Genomic DNA, 19387 nt, shown 5'->3' on the forward strand with positions numbered 1-19387 from the left:
CCCCCCCCACCTCCCCCTTGTAATCCGTATCTTATAGCAAAGCACCGACTAAATATATCCTGAAACTATTTGATCCAAATATTGATATCATAACGTTTCGTACATTCTTAATTTGATTAAACTTGTGAAGCTGCCAAGTTTTCCAAAATCTCTAAACTGGACCAGCTCGTTTATCTTAGTTACATGTTTTCAAATAGCACGACATATGGTTTAAGTCTTGTCTGAGTAACCATCAGTCTTCTATATAACAGAATTCTAAGACGAAACTAATTCTTAATAATACACCCACCAAAGTACAAATATTTGTTAAAATTTTCAAATATAAAATAAGAAAATACTTTTTTCTAATCTTGATAAATTAAAGAATAAAGTTTCTTATATCCATACTTTTTTATATTTTAGTATATTTACTAGATGTCTGGCTATTTATTATCTAGTGGGTAAGGTTTTGTTCGAACATCATTTGTAAACCATATTATAAAACTCACACATCGAACACCAAGATAAATATGCGTAGCACTAAAAAAACAAAATGGTTTTTTTAATATTTCACTAAACTCGGCTAAAATAATTTATTCTTACTAGGCTTTTAGGGCGCTTCTATTTAAATAGTGAACAGTTATTTTTGTTTACATTTTAAAACAAAGAAGAAAAAAATTTCGCGGTATTTTTAAAAAAATTCACGGATTTTCAAGAATTTTAATTTTTTTACAAAATTAAAAACCTTTAAAACACATTTTTTTTACCCCCATTAATACATAAGCCGCGTGGTGACATGTGACAGGGACCCATTAATATAATATCGAGTATTTTTCATTTTTTTATGTGTGTATCCTGGAAATATTGAAACTATTCTTGTCAGAAGCTATTCTACCGGCAGGATTGAATATATGCTAACCAATATATATTATAAATAGATATGCATCAGAATATGCGAACCCTAGGATCATAATTGCAAGCATTGAGCGGTAGATAAATCTGATTTTACACAGATACAGTATCATGGAACAATATGCGTAGATCCAACCTACCCTCACCTACATACGATCCATAAACCCTACTCATACAACCCTAACAAACATAAGTCCTACTTATATGTACATTCCTACAAACATAAGCCCTACTCATATGTACATTCCTACAAACATAAACCCTACTCATCCTTCCTAAAAAAAATAAACCGTATTCATGCCTTCCTAACAAACATAGACCATACGAATGCCTTCCTAACAAACATGAACCACATCATACAATCCAAACAAACATGAACCCTACTTATACAACCCTACCAAACATAAACCTTACTCATATCTTCCTAACAAACATAAACCCTACTCAGACAACCCTAAAAACACATAAACCCTACTCATACTTCCCTAACAAACTCTACTTTTACTTCCCACACAAATCCTTCTTATACTTCCCTAACAAACACAAACTCTACTCTCAAACAACCCTTAATTACACGCATAATACATTTATAATGTTTTGAAAGTAAAGACCATTAAGACCAATAAAGACGACATCTTGATTCCATTTTTTCATGTTTTTTGTTTCGCCCTGTATTTGACAAGTTAAATGCAATTTATTACATTCAACAATATTCATTTCATGCATAAACCTCATTTATACTTTCAACAGTAATTAACTGCATAGTTCCTCCTGAGAGATTAAAAATAATGGCCGCCTATTAATATATCAAGGGATAAAAAGATAGCTCTGAGCATAAAGATCTTCTCTTCCTCCTTATCTACTAAATAACTGCTTGAATATCTATTAATTCAATGTTTTGGTTGGCAAGGGTGTTTTATCTTTAATCTTCATCTACAGGCCGTTTCAAGCCGATTATTTACTTCCCTGATACCTACGCCTTTAATTCTTTTAAATTCAGATTTTTATTAAAGGAAACTAGAAGAGATATTAATAGGTTCAATCACGTTATTTTATACTTAGGTAGAGATAAATATTCTTTTTTCATCTTATTCAAAATATATACTTCTTTGTCTTATTTAAGAGATATATTGATTTTCTATGTAATATGTAAGAAAGGTGTTTTAATTCTTGAAAACCTTTTTAACTCTAACTGTCGAATGAATCACGTTTTTTGTTTAGATAAACTAATTTATCTCAATCTATTTTAAAAAACTTGTAAATTGCTGAAAGTGGGTGATTGTAAAGTTTCAGATTTAAAAATTAAAAATTCTTTGCCATTTCTTTTCGAACGAAGGTGCATTTTTAATATTAGATTTGGTTTAACTGGATCCTATCACTAAGAACTGAGATTTTTACATTCGTATGCAAGAATCTATGAAAATCCAGACTTCATTAATTTTTAAGTATTTTTTTAAAGAGAGTGTTGAATGTTTTTGTAACTGTACAATAATACTAAAATTTTGCATAAATTCATGTTTTGACAAATTAAAAATTCCTCAACCTATTTGTTTTATTGCGTATTATCTATCTATCTAGCTATCTATTTATTACTGGAATGTGGGGACATGAATACAATATATGTTCTTGTTGCCCCACCTGGGTTCTTTTACCGAAGGTCGTGTGACTCTAGAAACACAGTTAAATGTAATGGACAAATTGTCATTAACATTTTTCAAATATTACGTTAATTGTATTCTTCAGGAGAATAGGTTAATTTATGTCAGTTCAATCTATTTAACTATTAAACATTATAGCTTACACACACTTCAATACAACAAACACCCACTTCAATACAACATACACAAACTTCAATACAGTATACACACACTTTAATACAGAATACACACACTTCAATACAGCATACACACACTTCAATACAACAATCACCCACTTCAACACTTCAATAAAGCACACACATTTCAATACAAAATACACAAATTCAATACAATATACACACACTTCAATACAAAATACACACACTTTAGTATAACATACACCTCCTTCTATACTAATTTAATACAATATATACACACACTTCAATACATTAAAACAGCATACACACACTTCAATACAGCATACACACACTTCAATTGAATATACACACACTTCAATACAGCATACAAACACTTCAATACAACATACACACACTTCAATACAGCATACACACACTTCAATACAACATACGCACACTTTAATACAGCATACACACTTTTCAATACAACATACAAACACTTCAATACAGCATACACACACTTCAATACAGCATACAAACACTTCAATACAACATACACACACTTCAATACATCAATACAGCATACACACACTTCAATACAGCATACACACTCTTTAGTATGCAACATATACAACATAAAAGATGATTAAAATGCATTGCAATTTTTTAAAAAACAGTTTTAATTGAGTTTAATGACAAACATTTTTCAGTGCTGATATTTCGATTCCTGCAGAGGGTTCAGTTTCTTCTCCGGTTTGTGTTGTCTCCACCTTTAATGTAATGACGGAGACGGGATGGACAGATCTACAAAACATCACGGAGCAATTCCAGCAACCGTTCCAGCTTTTCAAGGAGGGGAAGAGAACCTTACTCCAGGTAGTAGTTCTACCACGTAATATTCAATATTCATACTCATCCTTATTATTGATCCTCTACCTACAATTCTTTGTGTGTGCTCACATTGTTTTGTTAGATTAGATCAAACATAAAGAATTATTCTCCGTCAGATCTGATTGAGGATTGGATTAGGATCAATGATACGCTCGCGGTTTGAATATTGATTTGGAAGTGCTAGAAAAAGTTGAGCGCAGTGAAATATTTCTTTTTACTGGTTAGCATCAGTTGATTTATTAAACCACCGTATTTTAGTGGATGGGAGGAGAGAGCCTTCATTCAACCCTTGAAGGACGGCTGGTTTTGATCCAGCTTCTCTGTAAGGATCTAGGAAGGAAGGAGAACTCTCTCTACTCTCCGTGTATATCATTTCGTGTGGCGGGTTCTCCAGGTTTCTACTTTATTTTCAAATTATTTCTTGTCAACTCATGGTGGGAAGGAAACTTGATATTGTTTAAATATATTGTTTAATTGTCTGATATATGATGATTTGACTTTTTCCAGGAAAACTTAAGAAAACTGAGATAGAGAAAACAGGAGAGAAATTAACTGAGAGAGAGTATCTTGCAATAGGTATTTGCTCCGGGTTCCTAATCATGCTCTACCTTTTCGCCATGGTCGTGTTTCTTCTTATCCGGAGAAGGCATCAGAGAGATAAAAGGTTGAGAGAAGAATTCTTAAACCTTCCTCTGCCGCAAGGCCTTGGGCACAAATCCTCGAAAATATTGGGTTTAGAGGATTCCTTTAATCCTTATTTTGGGAGTTCTGGGAACAACAAGATGAGACTTAGTTCCAGATCCTCAACTCACTGTTCCATACACTCTAGGCAGGACCAGGAACATATCTATGATATAACCAAGGTAAATAGATGAAATTAGAACAACAAGGAATTGAGTCTGATTTTTTAAACTTAATTATGTGAAATCAAAAAATCTAAGTTTAAAATATTACAGGTTTACACCATCAAACTGCAAAGATATTGAGAAAAGAAAATTTGAGTTTGTGGCAAAGACTCAATTCCTTTATATTAATAAGGAATTATCGTATGTTGTGTTCTATGATTGTTAATTAATTAGTTCTCAAAACTACAAAATATTTTTATTTAATGCACACCAAGTGTGGCATCTCTGGTGTATAACTTTGCACAACCTGGATATACAGGGATAACCACAAAGGATGAGACTTTAAAGTTAGACGACCTTTAGCGCTTAAATATAACCATTTCAAGGTGGAATTGAATCACTTGCCTTGAATATAGATTTATTATGCTTTACGAAATGCTTTGGCAAAGAAAGAACCAAGTTTAAAGCTACGGTGACTATGAATGTCAGCAGTCGTCTCTGAAGTCTCATCCTTTGTAAATACGTTTGATTTCATCCTACCAACATATAGTTCGTAATTACGTTTGATTTCATCCTACCAACATATAGTTTGTCAATACGTGTGATTTCATCCTACCAACATATAGTTCGTCAATACGTTTGATTTCATCCTACCAACATATAGTTCGTCAATACATGTGATTTCATCCTACCAACATATAGTTCGTCAATACGTTTGATTTCATCCTACCAACATATAGTTCGTAAATACATTTGATTTCATCCTGCCAACATATAGTTCGTAAATACGTTTGATTTCATCCTGCCAACATATAGTTCGTAAATACGTTTGATTTCATCCTACCAACATATAGTTCGTAAAAGCGTTTGATTTCATCCTACCAACATATAGCTTAATACTGTTGTTATATCCTTTGCATAACATTTTGAAGATTAAAGTTAGAAAATCGTTAAACCCACATCTCCTTTAACCCACACGGAGAATAATTAAACAAATCCATTTACGGAATCTTTAATTTCAGCGAAGATAAAGAAGTTTGGTATAATTTACTTAAATCTACGCATATTTAATATATGCATAATGCGTATAGTTTCAAAGGAGCAAAAACTATTGGTTAAACTAATTATCTGTCTATAAAGCAATATTTGGAGCGATAAACCTACCCCCCCCCCCTTTCCAATCCTTTTAAAACTTGATCCACCATCTTCATATTCATATAATCATTCACCTAATTCCATTCATTCATCCTTTAATTACTCCTCTCTGGTTCAGTATTACAAACTAATATAACTATGTGCTGAGGTTGGAGAATAGATCTGTTCAGCCTTTGGTCAACCATAATAGGGATTCATGGTTCACAAACGGTTTTACAGTTGGGAGAAATATAACGAGGTGATTATCCTTGAACTAAACTATTCTAATTTCAGAAATCTGGATCTGGCTCTGGTTCCGACTCCGACGCGTCAGTAGTTCTAGAGATGAATGAAAAACTGCTTGAAGCTCACAAGAAGGTTGTCCAGGGTAAACTCAACCGAGAGGTTGCAAGGAATATATTTGACTCCGAGCATGATGTGAATGTGGGGGAAGGAAGAGAAGATGAGAATAAAATAGAACTGAGCAGTCCCAGAATGAGCAATGGGTCCGGCCTTCCCAAACCCGCCGGAAGCCATAACCGCAGGTTTGCTCCGCATCTTGAAGGTATTCCAGAGGAGAGTCGTGCCAATACTTTAACTGGTAAATCTAATGATAGTCATTCTGATAGAGCAACAAATGATGGTAATCCTGGCGAGGTTGGGACGGAGATTAATGAAACACAAGAGGAGGGTACTGCACAGTCTCAGATGAAGAAGTTGAGTACAAGTGATCCTCAGAGTTTGGATTCAGGGATTCTCACTAGATCCTCTAGTATCAGTGATCTCAGCGATACACAAACAGACGTCGTTACATCAAACGAGTTTGATACAGACAACGAAACTGTTGATGTTGCCGACTCTGATGATACAGACACGGATTCAGATACATATATTGAGACAAATAGTCGACCCTCTCTTCCTACTCATCCTCTCCACCAGTCAGAGTTCACCAGGTTTAAGAATAATCGGCAAAAAAAGGATTTTGTCAGTGAATTATACAACACCGCGGTTGCAAAGGTTCCAAAGGTTATTCCAAGCGACTCTGAAAGTCTTTACTCATCCAACAGCACAATGAGAAAAGATTTTGAATACGACAGTCTCGATATTAACTCCAACTGTAGACTAAGGGATATATACACAAACCCTAACCTCTTAGGACGCAGTAGGGTTCAAGCTGAGCCGGAGAAAGATGATTATGAAGTGGTGAATGTAAAGATGAAGGAGGGTAGAAGGAAGAATGTTGCTGAGGTGTATATAAATAACGAGTATGATGCGAGCACGCTGGAGAGTACTGGAGACCACGGAGAACAAGGTTATGAATATTCAACAGGAGAGAAAATGATGATCTCCATCAGCGGAGATAATGAGTCAGTCTATTCTAACAAGCTTCTCATCTCGGTAAATTCTAATCAGGTTCCTTCCAGGTTTTCCTCCACTGCTCTCAACTTTGACCCGGACACCTTGGAACGAGGTGGGATAAGAGCTTCTCCTAAACCTGGATTCTACGGTAGTGCAGACTCCCTGGAAACCGGAAGTTCCAAAAGAAATGATAATCAAGGAATTACAAAGAGTAAGAGTTCATTTTTTCTATTCCCTGAGTCTCAGGCCGAAAGAACAGGACTAACAAGTCTCCCTCCTTATTCTACTCCAGCTCAGAGGAAACCTATCCTTCCTCCTAAAACCAGGACAACTCCTAAACTTCCTCCGAAACCTTCTCCTGGTGGAAAGGACCGAAGCATCCAGAGACCTCTTCCTCCTCCCCCTCCTCCACTACCAAACTGAACACCACGAGCAGTTTCTCACACAACCTCGGAGAGATATATCCAAACCTATAGGAGTACCGACCTTAATCAAGATCTACTAGTCAACCAGCATCATCATGTCAAATATTAAACCTAGCTATTGAACCATTTCTGGTTTCAGCAGGAATACTGTGATACTATCTCTATATATTCCCAAGAAGAAGAATGAATGAATACTGAATAATTATCAAGGGTGAAAACTTGTGGAAGGTTTCATTTCGGTGTAGGAAATATGCCAATATGTTACGAAATTTCTTAAATTTTGATATTTAAATCAATTGTTTAATAATAATTTGTAACCAAGTTGATATTTATTGTTGTAAAATAAATGATATATTCACATTTCTAGTTCAACAATTCTGGTTCGAGAATAGTAAAGAGAATCATAAAGTAAAGTTTTAATTAGTTACACTTTTACTAAAGATTTTGTCTAAATTCACAATAAATATTTTATAAGAATAAAGTTGCAAAGAGAATTAAAAGTACGCTTTTAGACAAAGAAAAATACCAACCAAGTTATTCTAAATAACTCTAAATAACGAAGATTTTGTTTAAAAATAATAATAGAATGTTAGGGATTTAAAACAAATATCACATATCTATCAGTCTTTTTGTAATTTTGTTTGAAACTTATAGCAGTGTACAAACTGAATAATTTTCGAGTATAAGTTTCATTTTAAAGTGTATAATCCTCAATTCAATTTTCGATGGAAATTGAATATGTTTACTAAATTCATTCGTGAAGAAGGGTTGGGTAACTCTTCATTTTGTCTGTGTAAACCTATACCTAGAGATTTAACAGGGTATTAAACCATGTTGGGTTGAGAGAGAAGGAGTAGAAGGGACGTGAACAATCTAATCTAGATATAAACTTTAACTATTCCACCAACTGACAACCCATTGTCTACAAAACATATCAGGGCAATTTAAATTCCGGCTCTCCTCTTGTTCAAATATGCATTTACAATATCTTTTCCCTTCCTCCCAGCCCCTCCTCAGCCCTCCCAACAGCCCCTCCTCAGCCCTCCCAACAGCCCCTCCTGAACCTTCCCTTCTTCTCCTTTTTATCTTACATCTTCTTCTTTTTCTCCAGTACGCGCGCTTCACCCTCCTTTTCCCCGCCCATTTCTCCTTATCACCCAGCTCACCAATCTTCTGGTCTTTTCACATCTTCTTTCTCCCCATCCCCCCCCCCCCTTTTAAACCATCTGAGTTGATTCTCTTACTCTTTTCTCTCTCTTTCTTCTCTTGGTTCTTTTTCTAATTGTGTACCCTCCCTCCTTCTCTTCATTTTCTCCAATATTTTTTCCTTCGATCCTTATCCTTCCGTTACCGTATCATCTGGCTTCTTTATTGTCGTTCTCTTATAACTTTTATCTGAAATTCTCTGATTTCCCCGTTCTTTCTGCCTTGCTTTAATACTAGAAATCTAAATTATTATAATTGCTATTCTCCTATTATCTTAAGTAATTAAGTTTTTCTGCTGACATTTATCTTGTTCCGGAGCTTTGAAGTCCTTAGATACCAAATGCTCTCCTTACATTCGTCATCTTTTATTACTCTTATGAACTGAATTCCTTCTATTTATATCGGTTCTCAATAAATTTTTATTCATAAGAACTGTGTTTGCTCCGCTGATATTCGTCCTGCTTCCTGTCTTGATTTACCCTTCTTCTAGTTTCTCATGTTCTCACGTTTAAACCTAATCACTCACACTTTTTAAACTTTACGCACACGTAACACGCTCTCACATTCACGCCATACAGGACGCATTTCTCTTGTACGCATACTATCTCTCAATATATAAATATAATTAAGGTTTTCCATTAAAGGTTCAGGACAAGGATGAAAACACATGTCGGGGTTTCTCCGGGGTTTCACAATATCAAATCTATCACGTTTAGAAATTAGTTTTGATTAGTGTTGGACCGTATGCAGGACTGAGATAAATTAATATTTAGCTACAGGCTTGGACGTAAATCTTTTCATATACATATAAATAACCTTGAGAGATTTGGGATGGAAGTTATCCCCTAATCCAACAGATTTTTACAATCTTTGAGGTTTATGCTTTTCTGGATCTGTTTGCGGTTCTGACATGGTTGTAATCATACGATCATTCTTATGTTTTTTTAATATTTATACTTTTTTGTTAAGATCTATTCCAGGGTTGAAGAATGCAAAAAAAATCATTTTGCATGAGAAATTAAAAATCGTAATCAGTAATATAATACAGAATGTTTAAAAAGAGGATTCTTACATAACATCTTTTTGCTACAAACCATTCGTTGGCGTACTTAGATCGGAAATATAATCACGTAGATTTAGAAAATGGCAAAATATGTAAAAATCTCACCTGCATGAGAGCTGTAGTCTATAAAAGAACGTTTTTTGAAACACCCTGTAGTTCATGATTTGAAATCAAGAAAGAACATATTTGAAGTAAAAAAATGAAATGCTCCGTCCATTTAATACCTTTCTAAAATTGATTTGTGTGTTGATTACTGAGAAAAAAAACTGACTCCAATAAAAACATAAATGTGCATTTTTTTGAAAATCAAATTTAATTGATAAGTGATGTGGGCCGGTGATGCAGAATGTTTAGAGTTTATAGCAAACTGTAAAAACTTTACAGGGAAAATAAATTTAAGATAAAGAAGAAAAAAAAAACTTTGCCTGGCTTGGGAATATTACTAAATTAATATATTTTATTGTTGTTAAATCAACATCATTTAGCATTTAAAAATATATGTATTTTGAAAGATAACAATTATTTTTTTAACTTAAATTCTTTTGAAATCTTATTCTTTATGATTTAGTGGATTTAACAATGTTTTTAAATAAGGTTAAAGAGAAAAATTGATGGATTAGAATACAGTAAACCTCGTGACAGCTTTCCTCCTCCCCCTTCACGATCCGTCCTTCACCAGTTCTACAGTTCTACAGTTCTGCAGTTCGAGAGTTCTGCAGTTCTACAGTCCTACAATCCTACAGTCCTACAGTTCTACAGTTCTACAGTTCTACAGTTCTACAGTTCTGCAGTTCTACAGTTCTACAGTTCTACAGTCCTACAGTTCTACAGTTCTACAGTTCTACAGTTCTACAGTTCTACAGTTCTACAGTTCTACAGTTCTACAGTTCTACAGTTCTACAGTTCTACAGTTCTACAGTTCTACAGTTCTACAGTTCTACAGTTCTACAGTTCTACAGTTCTACAGTTCTACAGTTCTACAGTTCTACAGTTCTACAGTTAACAGTTCTACAGTTCTACAGTCCTACAGTTCTACAATTCTCGATTTTTTCTTTATAAAGCGCCCTTGCACAATGAAAAAGGTGATTTAATAAATTTTTATTAGATCTTAAATCGAATCATGTTCAGCATTTATTTTGCACTTCGAAGATTTAAGAAACATATTAGTTTATTTTATTTTGGGAGTTTATTTGCAAAACATGACGTTTACATGAAGTAAATCACATTCATTTTATTAGAATTAAATCTAAAGAATTGAATTTGATTGTATCCAGTTTAATTTATAATCAAACCGAGGTCTCCGAGTAGATGAAATATTATACAAATGTTTAGATTTAGTTTGGGTAAATTTAGCTCCGAGATATACCCATTTGTGACATACGTCACCTGACTGTATATAGGCCAGGACGTGGAGAATTGAAAACACGAAACAAATCACTTTTTATTAAGGATTATGTATCTTTATATTGTGTATAAATATATATTTATATGTATATTTCCATATTTAACTACAGTGAAACCCTTAATAACGAATACATCCAAAGAATTCATCAAATGTCGTATTCTTCACTTTCTGATAATGGAATGTTGCAGATATTTAGTTTTTAATGAAATGATTATATGGAACTCTTTAAAACTGTTCCCGCATATTCATGGCAATTTATTTATTTTCGCAAATACTGAAATTTACGTAATATAGTATAAAACTCATTGAAAAATTGTCAAGACGACATTTGATAAATTCTTCCGATGTATTCGTTATTAAGGGTTTCACTGTATATATTTTTATTTGACAAAGATTTAAACTTTATATGTTTCATGCTTTGCCAGTTATCTTCGTTACATATGTATTAGCTATAGCTGGCCAAACGGCTAGACCAAATTTGCTCAATTTTTTTAGACTTAGGCTTATTCCAAGTACGGATAAACAAACGGTGGGAGTAACTATGACTATGAAAATAATATAAACCTGGCTGGGCAATCCGAACACTCCACCTAGTATATATATATAAAGGATATGTATACATATATATATTTATTCTTTAGTTAAAGGCTAGATGCTGCATAAAAGGCTAAAAGTCATAAAAATGAAAAGATTAATTTCGGATTTACCTGCAAACCTTGAAAGATTATAAAAAAGGACAATTTCAAAGGAGTGGTTTGAGTTAGAGTTGGTTAAATGATCTTTTGTAAAATTATTCGAGTATTAAATATTTTTTAGTGTGGAACCAGCTAAAAGAAGGGGAGGAATCGGGAAGGAATCAATGAGGAATCGAGATGAACTCAAGGAAAAATCGATGAAAAATCGTGGAGGAATTATGAAGGAGACCGGAATAGAGGAGAATTTAGAAAAAAATTAACTAGAAATCTTTAAGGAATCAAAAAGGATTGGGAAGAAATCGAGAAGCAATCAAAGAGAAATCATTAAGGAATCGGCAAGGAATCGCGCAGAAATGGAATAGAACTCGAGAAGGAATTAGGAAGGAATGGACGTGCAATTATGAAGAAATTAAGAAAAAATCGAATAGAACCGCAAAATAAAACAACAAAGTAGAAATCAAACAGGTGTCGATTGTGAATGAACAGGAGGTGAGTGTGAATTAATTAAAACTTTACTTTGTTAAACCTTGCTTTACCGAAGATACCAATTCTATAAATACAAGTTCTCAGCTGATTAAGGGTTGAATTTTCGAGTATACCGAGTTTACAAGTAGAATTTTTTTTTTAAATAAGAGTTTTTTATGTCCAATTCTTTAAAAGGTTTAAATACCCCTCCTTAAACAAACCGACGTTTTGACGTTTATTGGATACAAACAGACAGACAGACAGACAGACAAGCCAAATTTATATATAGATTATATTCTACAGGGTGTCCCAATAAACATGGGATTTAAGAGACGCATTCGAAATCAACTTGGCAAAGAATTAGGGTTGTGTTACCTAATTTAAATGGACGAACAAAGTTACACTCGAGTATATTTTATATAAACGGTAGAAGACTGTTTTTTTATTCTGCAAAACGTTGTATGATGTTCTTTAACATTTCTGCAAGATAAACAGTGAAGAGAGACAATTGTACTGTGTTTGTATAAAAAATTTCTAATATTATTAAAGGGAGTGACCGGCTATGTAAGGTAGTTGAACTGAGGACGCAGTGTTGTGGAAAACTTCTTTAGGATTCATTTGAGACATATTAAACTTTTTAAAGATCTCTAAATCCTGAATTTGAGCGCAAATTCGACGTTCAAAACTCCTGATTTGAGGTGGATCATCTTACAGAATGAGTTTTTTTTTAAATTATTAATTAACGACGACATAAAATGTAAAAAAGTTATATATTAAAAATATATACGTCATGGTTAGGAACATTTTGAGAAAATAAAAATTAATTGTCTGCTATAAAAACATAAAAAAACAAATTCTGAACTTAAGCAGACGGATTATTGCTTTCTTAGTAGATATGTTACACCAAATCAAAAAATCATTTACAAAGACGATAACAAAATTGTCACTGAATTCCCATGTTTATTGGGACATCCTGTATATAAGACGGTTGATCTATACAATTTTAACTGGATATTAAACAAGGAATTTTTGACACTCCGCGCCACTTTAAAATTTAGAATTAATTGCTTATATATACATGCTGGCCCCCAAAAAAGTGGAATAGAAAGACAACATTAAAGAAATTTCGGGTGTATTTGATGTTGAAGTGAAAACACATAGTTTATATAAATTCTAAATTGACATCAAACTATTAAGTTAAATGGGTCTGTGTTCGAATAAATACACAATTGCTGTGTTTCGGATCAATCAAAGTCATAACTCATTGATTGCACAATTGCAAAAAATTATATTTTGACTTAATGAAACGTAGATTTCAGCTAATATCCGAGATTGTACCAGATTTAAAAACAACAAGTTTACATCATCGTTTCTCAGATCAGGTTTGAAAAGAGGTGCTTAAAAATTCTTTATAAATTTTTATACAGAGTGTCCCAATAAATATGGGAATTTAGTGACGACTTTTATATCGTCTTCGATTCATGCGGCATTTTTTCATGAACACAATAAATGAAGTATTCTAGCTCAAACATCTAATATAGAAAACTTCTGGTCTTGAGATTTTCAAAATGTGGTCTACCATTTTTGCATCTTCAAAGATTACGGAGATATTGCAAAATTTGTACAAATTTTAATTTATTTAATAAATCAAAACTGTCTTAATATCTAATATCTTAGTCAACTTTTAAGATACAAGAAGGTTAGACCACTTTATGAAAAGCTCGTCAGACGTNACATGTACAATATACATGTACAATATACATGTACAATATACATGTACAATATACATGTACAATATACATGTACAATATACATGTACAATATACATGTACAATATACATGTACAATATACATGTACAATATACATGTACAATATACATGTACAATATATTTAATTCTATCCTAGTCCAATAGTTTCCGGCAGTGGAGTGTAGGGAGGGGCGACATGGAGTGATAAATCCACCAAATCAATTATCTAAATCAGTTGAATCCCTAAAATCAATCAAACCTGGAACCTTGGGCCAGTAGAATTAAACCCGACTAAGGCTGAATACGTAAACTGAATCTAGGCGTGGTTTAATGTAAAGGATTTATACAATATCATGTTCGATCATTTGAATATAATACAGGGTGTCCCAATAAATTTGGGAATTATTTGACGATTTTAAAATCGTCATTGATCTATGCTTGGTTTAATAACGGCAGTACAGTTTTGAATCCGTTTAACATAATTAGTAGCAAAAACTCTTAATTTAATATAAATAGGCGAGAACCTCAGTCCAAAAACTTTATAAAATAAAAAATATTAGGTAGGTTATAGGTAATTTAATAAAATGTGTACTTGCATTTATGCAATACTTGTCTATATGTATAATAATTATAATTTTTATTTAACTTGATAACAATTTTCTAGAAATATATATATTTTTTTTTTGAGAAAATACGGAAACCAATGAAACTTTATATTTCCGTGCTATAATACACAGCTAATTTAACTATAGTGATGTTTACTTTATAGCAAGTATATAATGAAATTTACCATGAAGTAGCCATAAGTAATAAAGTGCACAATAGATTGAGATTAAAATGATTGACTTGAGATTGGCAGGACTCATGTTTTTTAACTCTGCTCTGCAGTCTACACCTTCTATAGGTTCAATCAGACTAAAAACTGACCGGAACTAAAGACATGAATACTAAGCAATGATTAAGAATATTGCGACTAATTAAAGATATTCAAGAAAAGATGGGGGTTTCAATAAACACGTTACTTAAAAGCTTTTATAACAAATTCTGATTGATTTTTGAAAAGTCTCTATAAGGTAAAATGTAAACGAGTCTTAGTGAAGCTTATTTCTTTTAGAGGAGTTAAAATTATTTTGCTCAGGTTTACACCTTTTCTGTTTTGAGGGTAATGTGAAGACGAGGGTTACTCAGGTTTACTCCTTGTCTGTTTTGAGGGTAGAGTGAAGACAAGGATTACTTAGGTTTACACCTTGTCTGTTTAGAGGGTAAAGTGAAGACAAGGATTGCTCAGGTTTACTTCTTGTATATAATGAGAGGTTGGAGAGAGGACAAGGATTGGGGAGGTTTACTTCTTGTATATAGAGAAGATGAGAAAAAAAAAGGATTATTCAAGTTAACTCCTTGAATAGAGAGAGGATGGAGAAAAGACAAGGATTATTCAAGTTTACTCCTTGAATAGAGAGAGGATGAAGGGAAGACAAGGATTACTCAGGTTTACTTCTTGTATATAGAGAGGATGGAGAGAGGACAAGGATTAGTCAGGTTTACTCCTTGTATATAGAGAGAATAGAGAAAAGACAAGGATTATTCAAGTGTACTCCTTGAATACAGAGAAGATGGAGAAAATACAAGGATTACTTAGGTTTTCACTGAAAAGAAAGTGTGTAAGTAGACTAAGAATAAAGTCGAACTAAAAACTGTTAAACAACGATAAATCCATCTTTAAATGTCCAGGTTTAAAGATAAAGATTTCTCCAGGCTGATATATAACTCTTCTACCCTCTGGTCACTATAAAGCTAATAACACTAATCCTGCAATGCTTCCTATGCCTAGGGCAGAGTTTTGTTTACTCAGGTTGGATACTTCAACACCAGAGAGAAACAACAAATATAGAAACTGCCGTAGGAGGAAGGGTTTGCAAAGATTTGTTTTCTTGAAAAATATGAAAAGTGGGTTGAGGCGGAGTAAACATTAAATAGGAATGTATTTACCAGTTTGTTGAAATGTCGCCAAATTGGAGGTTTTCAGAAACATTTAAAGAATTTTGAACACCATTTCAAGCGTGACTAATAAATAGTTACTTTAAAGCTTTATCTCACAAACGTTTTCTTACGACAAAATTAATTAGATCTCAGAAATAGTCTTGTTTGTCTAATCTATAGAACTCCATTAATTATTTAAAAAAAAACTATTTTGTTATTTTACGACAAAATTAAATAGATCTCAGAAATAGTCTTGTTTGTCTAATCTGTAGAACTCCATTAATTATTTTAAAAAAACTATTTTGTTATTTTTTAAAGACACTGTAGACGTGTCTGGTGTTCTTTAAACCGGAGGAAGATATCGCCAATTCCAAAACTTGTTGAATGATGAAAATTTCCTTAACTGTCTCTGCGTAGCATAAATCCCTAGGTCATGTTTATAGAGAATCCAAATGAAATCAACCGTTGTTAATCGGACATGCCACTCTATAAATGGAGAGTCCCTTTAGTTAAAGTTAAAAAGTCACTCAAAAAAACGTTGAATGAATGCATTATATTATCTATAAGTAACGAAAAAGAACATTATTAATAATTTGGATTGCATCAATATGTTTGAATAACCGAGACAATACGTTTTTAAATTTTTTTTATTAATAATTGCATTCTCGAAACCTATCTCAACAAATTATTGTAGAAATTATTTTCCTTATGCTTAATTTTTGTTAAGATTTTATTACATGGTATTCTAAAGAAACAAGTCTAGCATTCTGTAAGCTAAGATTGAACAGAAAGAGTTAAAATAAATGCATTTTATTGTAATAATAAAATTTAATGGCAAACTTTACAATACTTCCTCTGATGTCGTGAGACCACCAAATTTTTAATTATTTTTCAAATAGTTTTTCAACATTAACCTACAGCTTAAATGGTAGGCTTAAAACAATAATAAGATCAATCTATATTCTATAAAAATTGAACCTCAAACCAAATTTTGAGAATTTACTTCTCCGAGGAGGCATACTTAGGTAGTGAGGTCTAGTTTAAACCTGAGTAGAAGGTAGTGAGGTCTAGTTTAAACCTGAGTAGAAGGTAGTGAGGTCTAGTTTACACCTGAGTAGAAGGTAGTGAGGTCTAGTTTAAACCTGAGTAGTAGGTAGTGAGGTCTAGTTTACACCTGAGTAGAAGGTAGTGAGGTCTAGTTTAAACCTGAGTAGAAGGTAGTGAGGTCTAGTTTAAACCTGAGTAGAAGGTAGTGAGGTATCTAGTTTGACTGACAGAGACGTATAAAGTAGAAAAGGAATCTGATTAATCAATAAATATCCAGGGTATACAGGGTATACAGGATATGTAAATAGTTGGAACTGATAGAAAGATAAATCTAGACGCCCACATCATGCTTCAGGATAGAATATTGATTTAATTTGGGACTATAGACAGGGATACCAGGGATATTACTTAATAGACATACCAGGGATACCAGGGATTCCACTAACTAGTCATACTAGGATAACAGGGATACCAGGGATACTACTTATTAGACATACAAGGATACCAGGGATACTGCAGGGACATCAGAGATACCAGGCATACCAGGGATACCAGGGATTCCACTTACTAGTCATACTAGGATAACAGGGATACCAGGGATACTACTTATTAGACATAACAGGTTACCACGGATATCAGGGATACCATGGAGATCAGGAAAACTAGGGAGAACAGGAATACCAAGGTTACTAAGGATACAAAGAATACCAGGGATATCAGGAATACCAGGGATACCAGGTAAACTGAGGAAACTTGGGATAACAATTTTATATCAAGGGAACTAGAGATACCAGGGACAACAAGCTTACCAAGGAAACTATAAGATAACAGAGATACCAGAGATATTAAGAATATTAGGGATACAGGGATACCAGAGATACCAGGGATACAGGCCACAGGGATACAAAGGATACTGTCTCTCATCTTCAGCCAAACATTTGAAAGAAAGAATTTCCATCCTAAGATTAGTTTCTAAAACAAGCGTGAAATTAAGAAATTTTCTTGTCAGTTGTCTAAAAGTATTTTGTCAATGACGGCTTGATTTTATTTTCTCATGGACAATCAGAACAAGAGATCAGAGCCGTGAATTACAAGAGTTACCACATACCTGCACGATTTCTTATACCCATCACATTTTTGGCACGTTCGTCTGTTTCTGCGAACTGTAAGATTGGGCGGTATTTTTAGAGAAGATAATTCAAATTCTAGATCGTCTAGACTGTATCCAGGTGGGGGATATTTCAACCGATGAAAGTTTTCCGTCTGTCGTCATTTCATTTCACCCCTGAGTAGTTCTAATTGGTTTCTCCTCGTATTCTCTTCATAACTTATTCCCAGATGTGATTGACATGTGAGAACTGTATCCGTGCCTAACCTGAACCTTATCTAAGATTTATAACCGAATTAATCTTAAACCTGAATCTAATCTAATCTAATCGTTCAGGATTCATTTCCCGAACCTAAACATGCACATGAAAAATTGATATCATAATCTTCTATATTTGGAATATATCAAGTCAGTACCTCAACCTAATATTCTAAGTCACATGAAGGTATAATATACCTTTAGAACCTAACTTAACATCAGATGTGAAGATAATATCCGTCTTGTATTAAACCATATCTCAGATGTGAGGATATTATCCGTCTTGTATTAAACCATATCTCAGATTTGAGGATAGTATCCGTCTTGTATTGAACCATATCTCAGATGTGAGGATCCGTCTTGTATTAAACCATATATCTTATGTGAGGATGGTATCAGTCTTGTATTGAATCATATCTCAGATGCGAGGATGGTATCCGTCTTGTATTGAACCATATCTCAGATGTGAGGATGGTATCCGTCTTGTATTGAACCATATCTCTGATGTGTGGAATAGGGATGGTATCCGTCTTGTATTGAACCATATCTCTGATGTGTGGAATGGGGATGGTATCCGTCTTGTATTGAACCTTATCTAATCTCCTTGAACTGTATCCGTCCTGAACTCTGACCAAACCATGAAGTAGGTGTAGGGTGTGGGTTCGGAATAGGATCGAAATCGTTCATTTTATTGGAAATTCATGCAAAATGTATTCTAGGGATAATTTGGTGTCTAATGCTTATTTAACCTTTGTTTCCTGGTTTAATAATCTGACCTATGGGTCGGGGTTGTGCACCTAAAACTATATAAAAACCTCAAAGTATTTTTAACTAGTAAAGGACAGAAAACGAGAAAAATTATAACGTCATGACATGGTCCATGAAGATATTTGTGAGCAGTGCACAAAAATACAATTTACTCTGCTTTCATACTTCAAGGGATTTTCCACATGGTTCCCAAAAGATTCTCAGATAAAATAGTTGAATTTTGATTTTACTTTTGCTTAGTTCCAAAATGACAGTATTAATTAGTTTAAAGGGGTAAGAACTAAGGGAAAGAGAAGCTTGTAATTAAATACTATTTAAATTAAT

General features: G+C 33.5%; 1 protein-coding gene across 1 annotated transcript in view; it reads left to right on the top strand.

Annotated features, from left to right (window-relative positions):
• LOC111696098 (uncharacterized) overlaps positions 1-7642 on the top strand; it is a gene marked incomplete in the record, with an annotated part of 18229 nt that extends 10587 nt beyond the window's left edge. Inside the window, 4 exon segments of the mRNA XM_023465634.1 lie at positions 3376-3541; positions 3815-3950; positions 4064-4419; positions 5830-7642. Of these exon segments, the coding sequence (XP_023321402.1) occupies positions 3376-3541; positions 3815-3950; positions 4064-4419; positions 5830-7317 (2146 nt within the window).
• Between the last annotated feature and the right edge of the window lie 11745 nt (positions 7643-19387).

The sequence above is a fragment of the Eurytemora carolleeae genome, unplaced genomic scaffold (assembly GCF_000591075.1).
Source record: "Eurytemora carolleeae unplaced genomic scaffold, Eaff_2.0 scaffold113, whole genome shotgun sequence".
Classification (NCBI taxonomy): Eukaryota; Metazoa; Arthropoda; class Copepoda; order Calanoida; family Temoridae; genus Eurytemora; species Eurytemora carolleeae.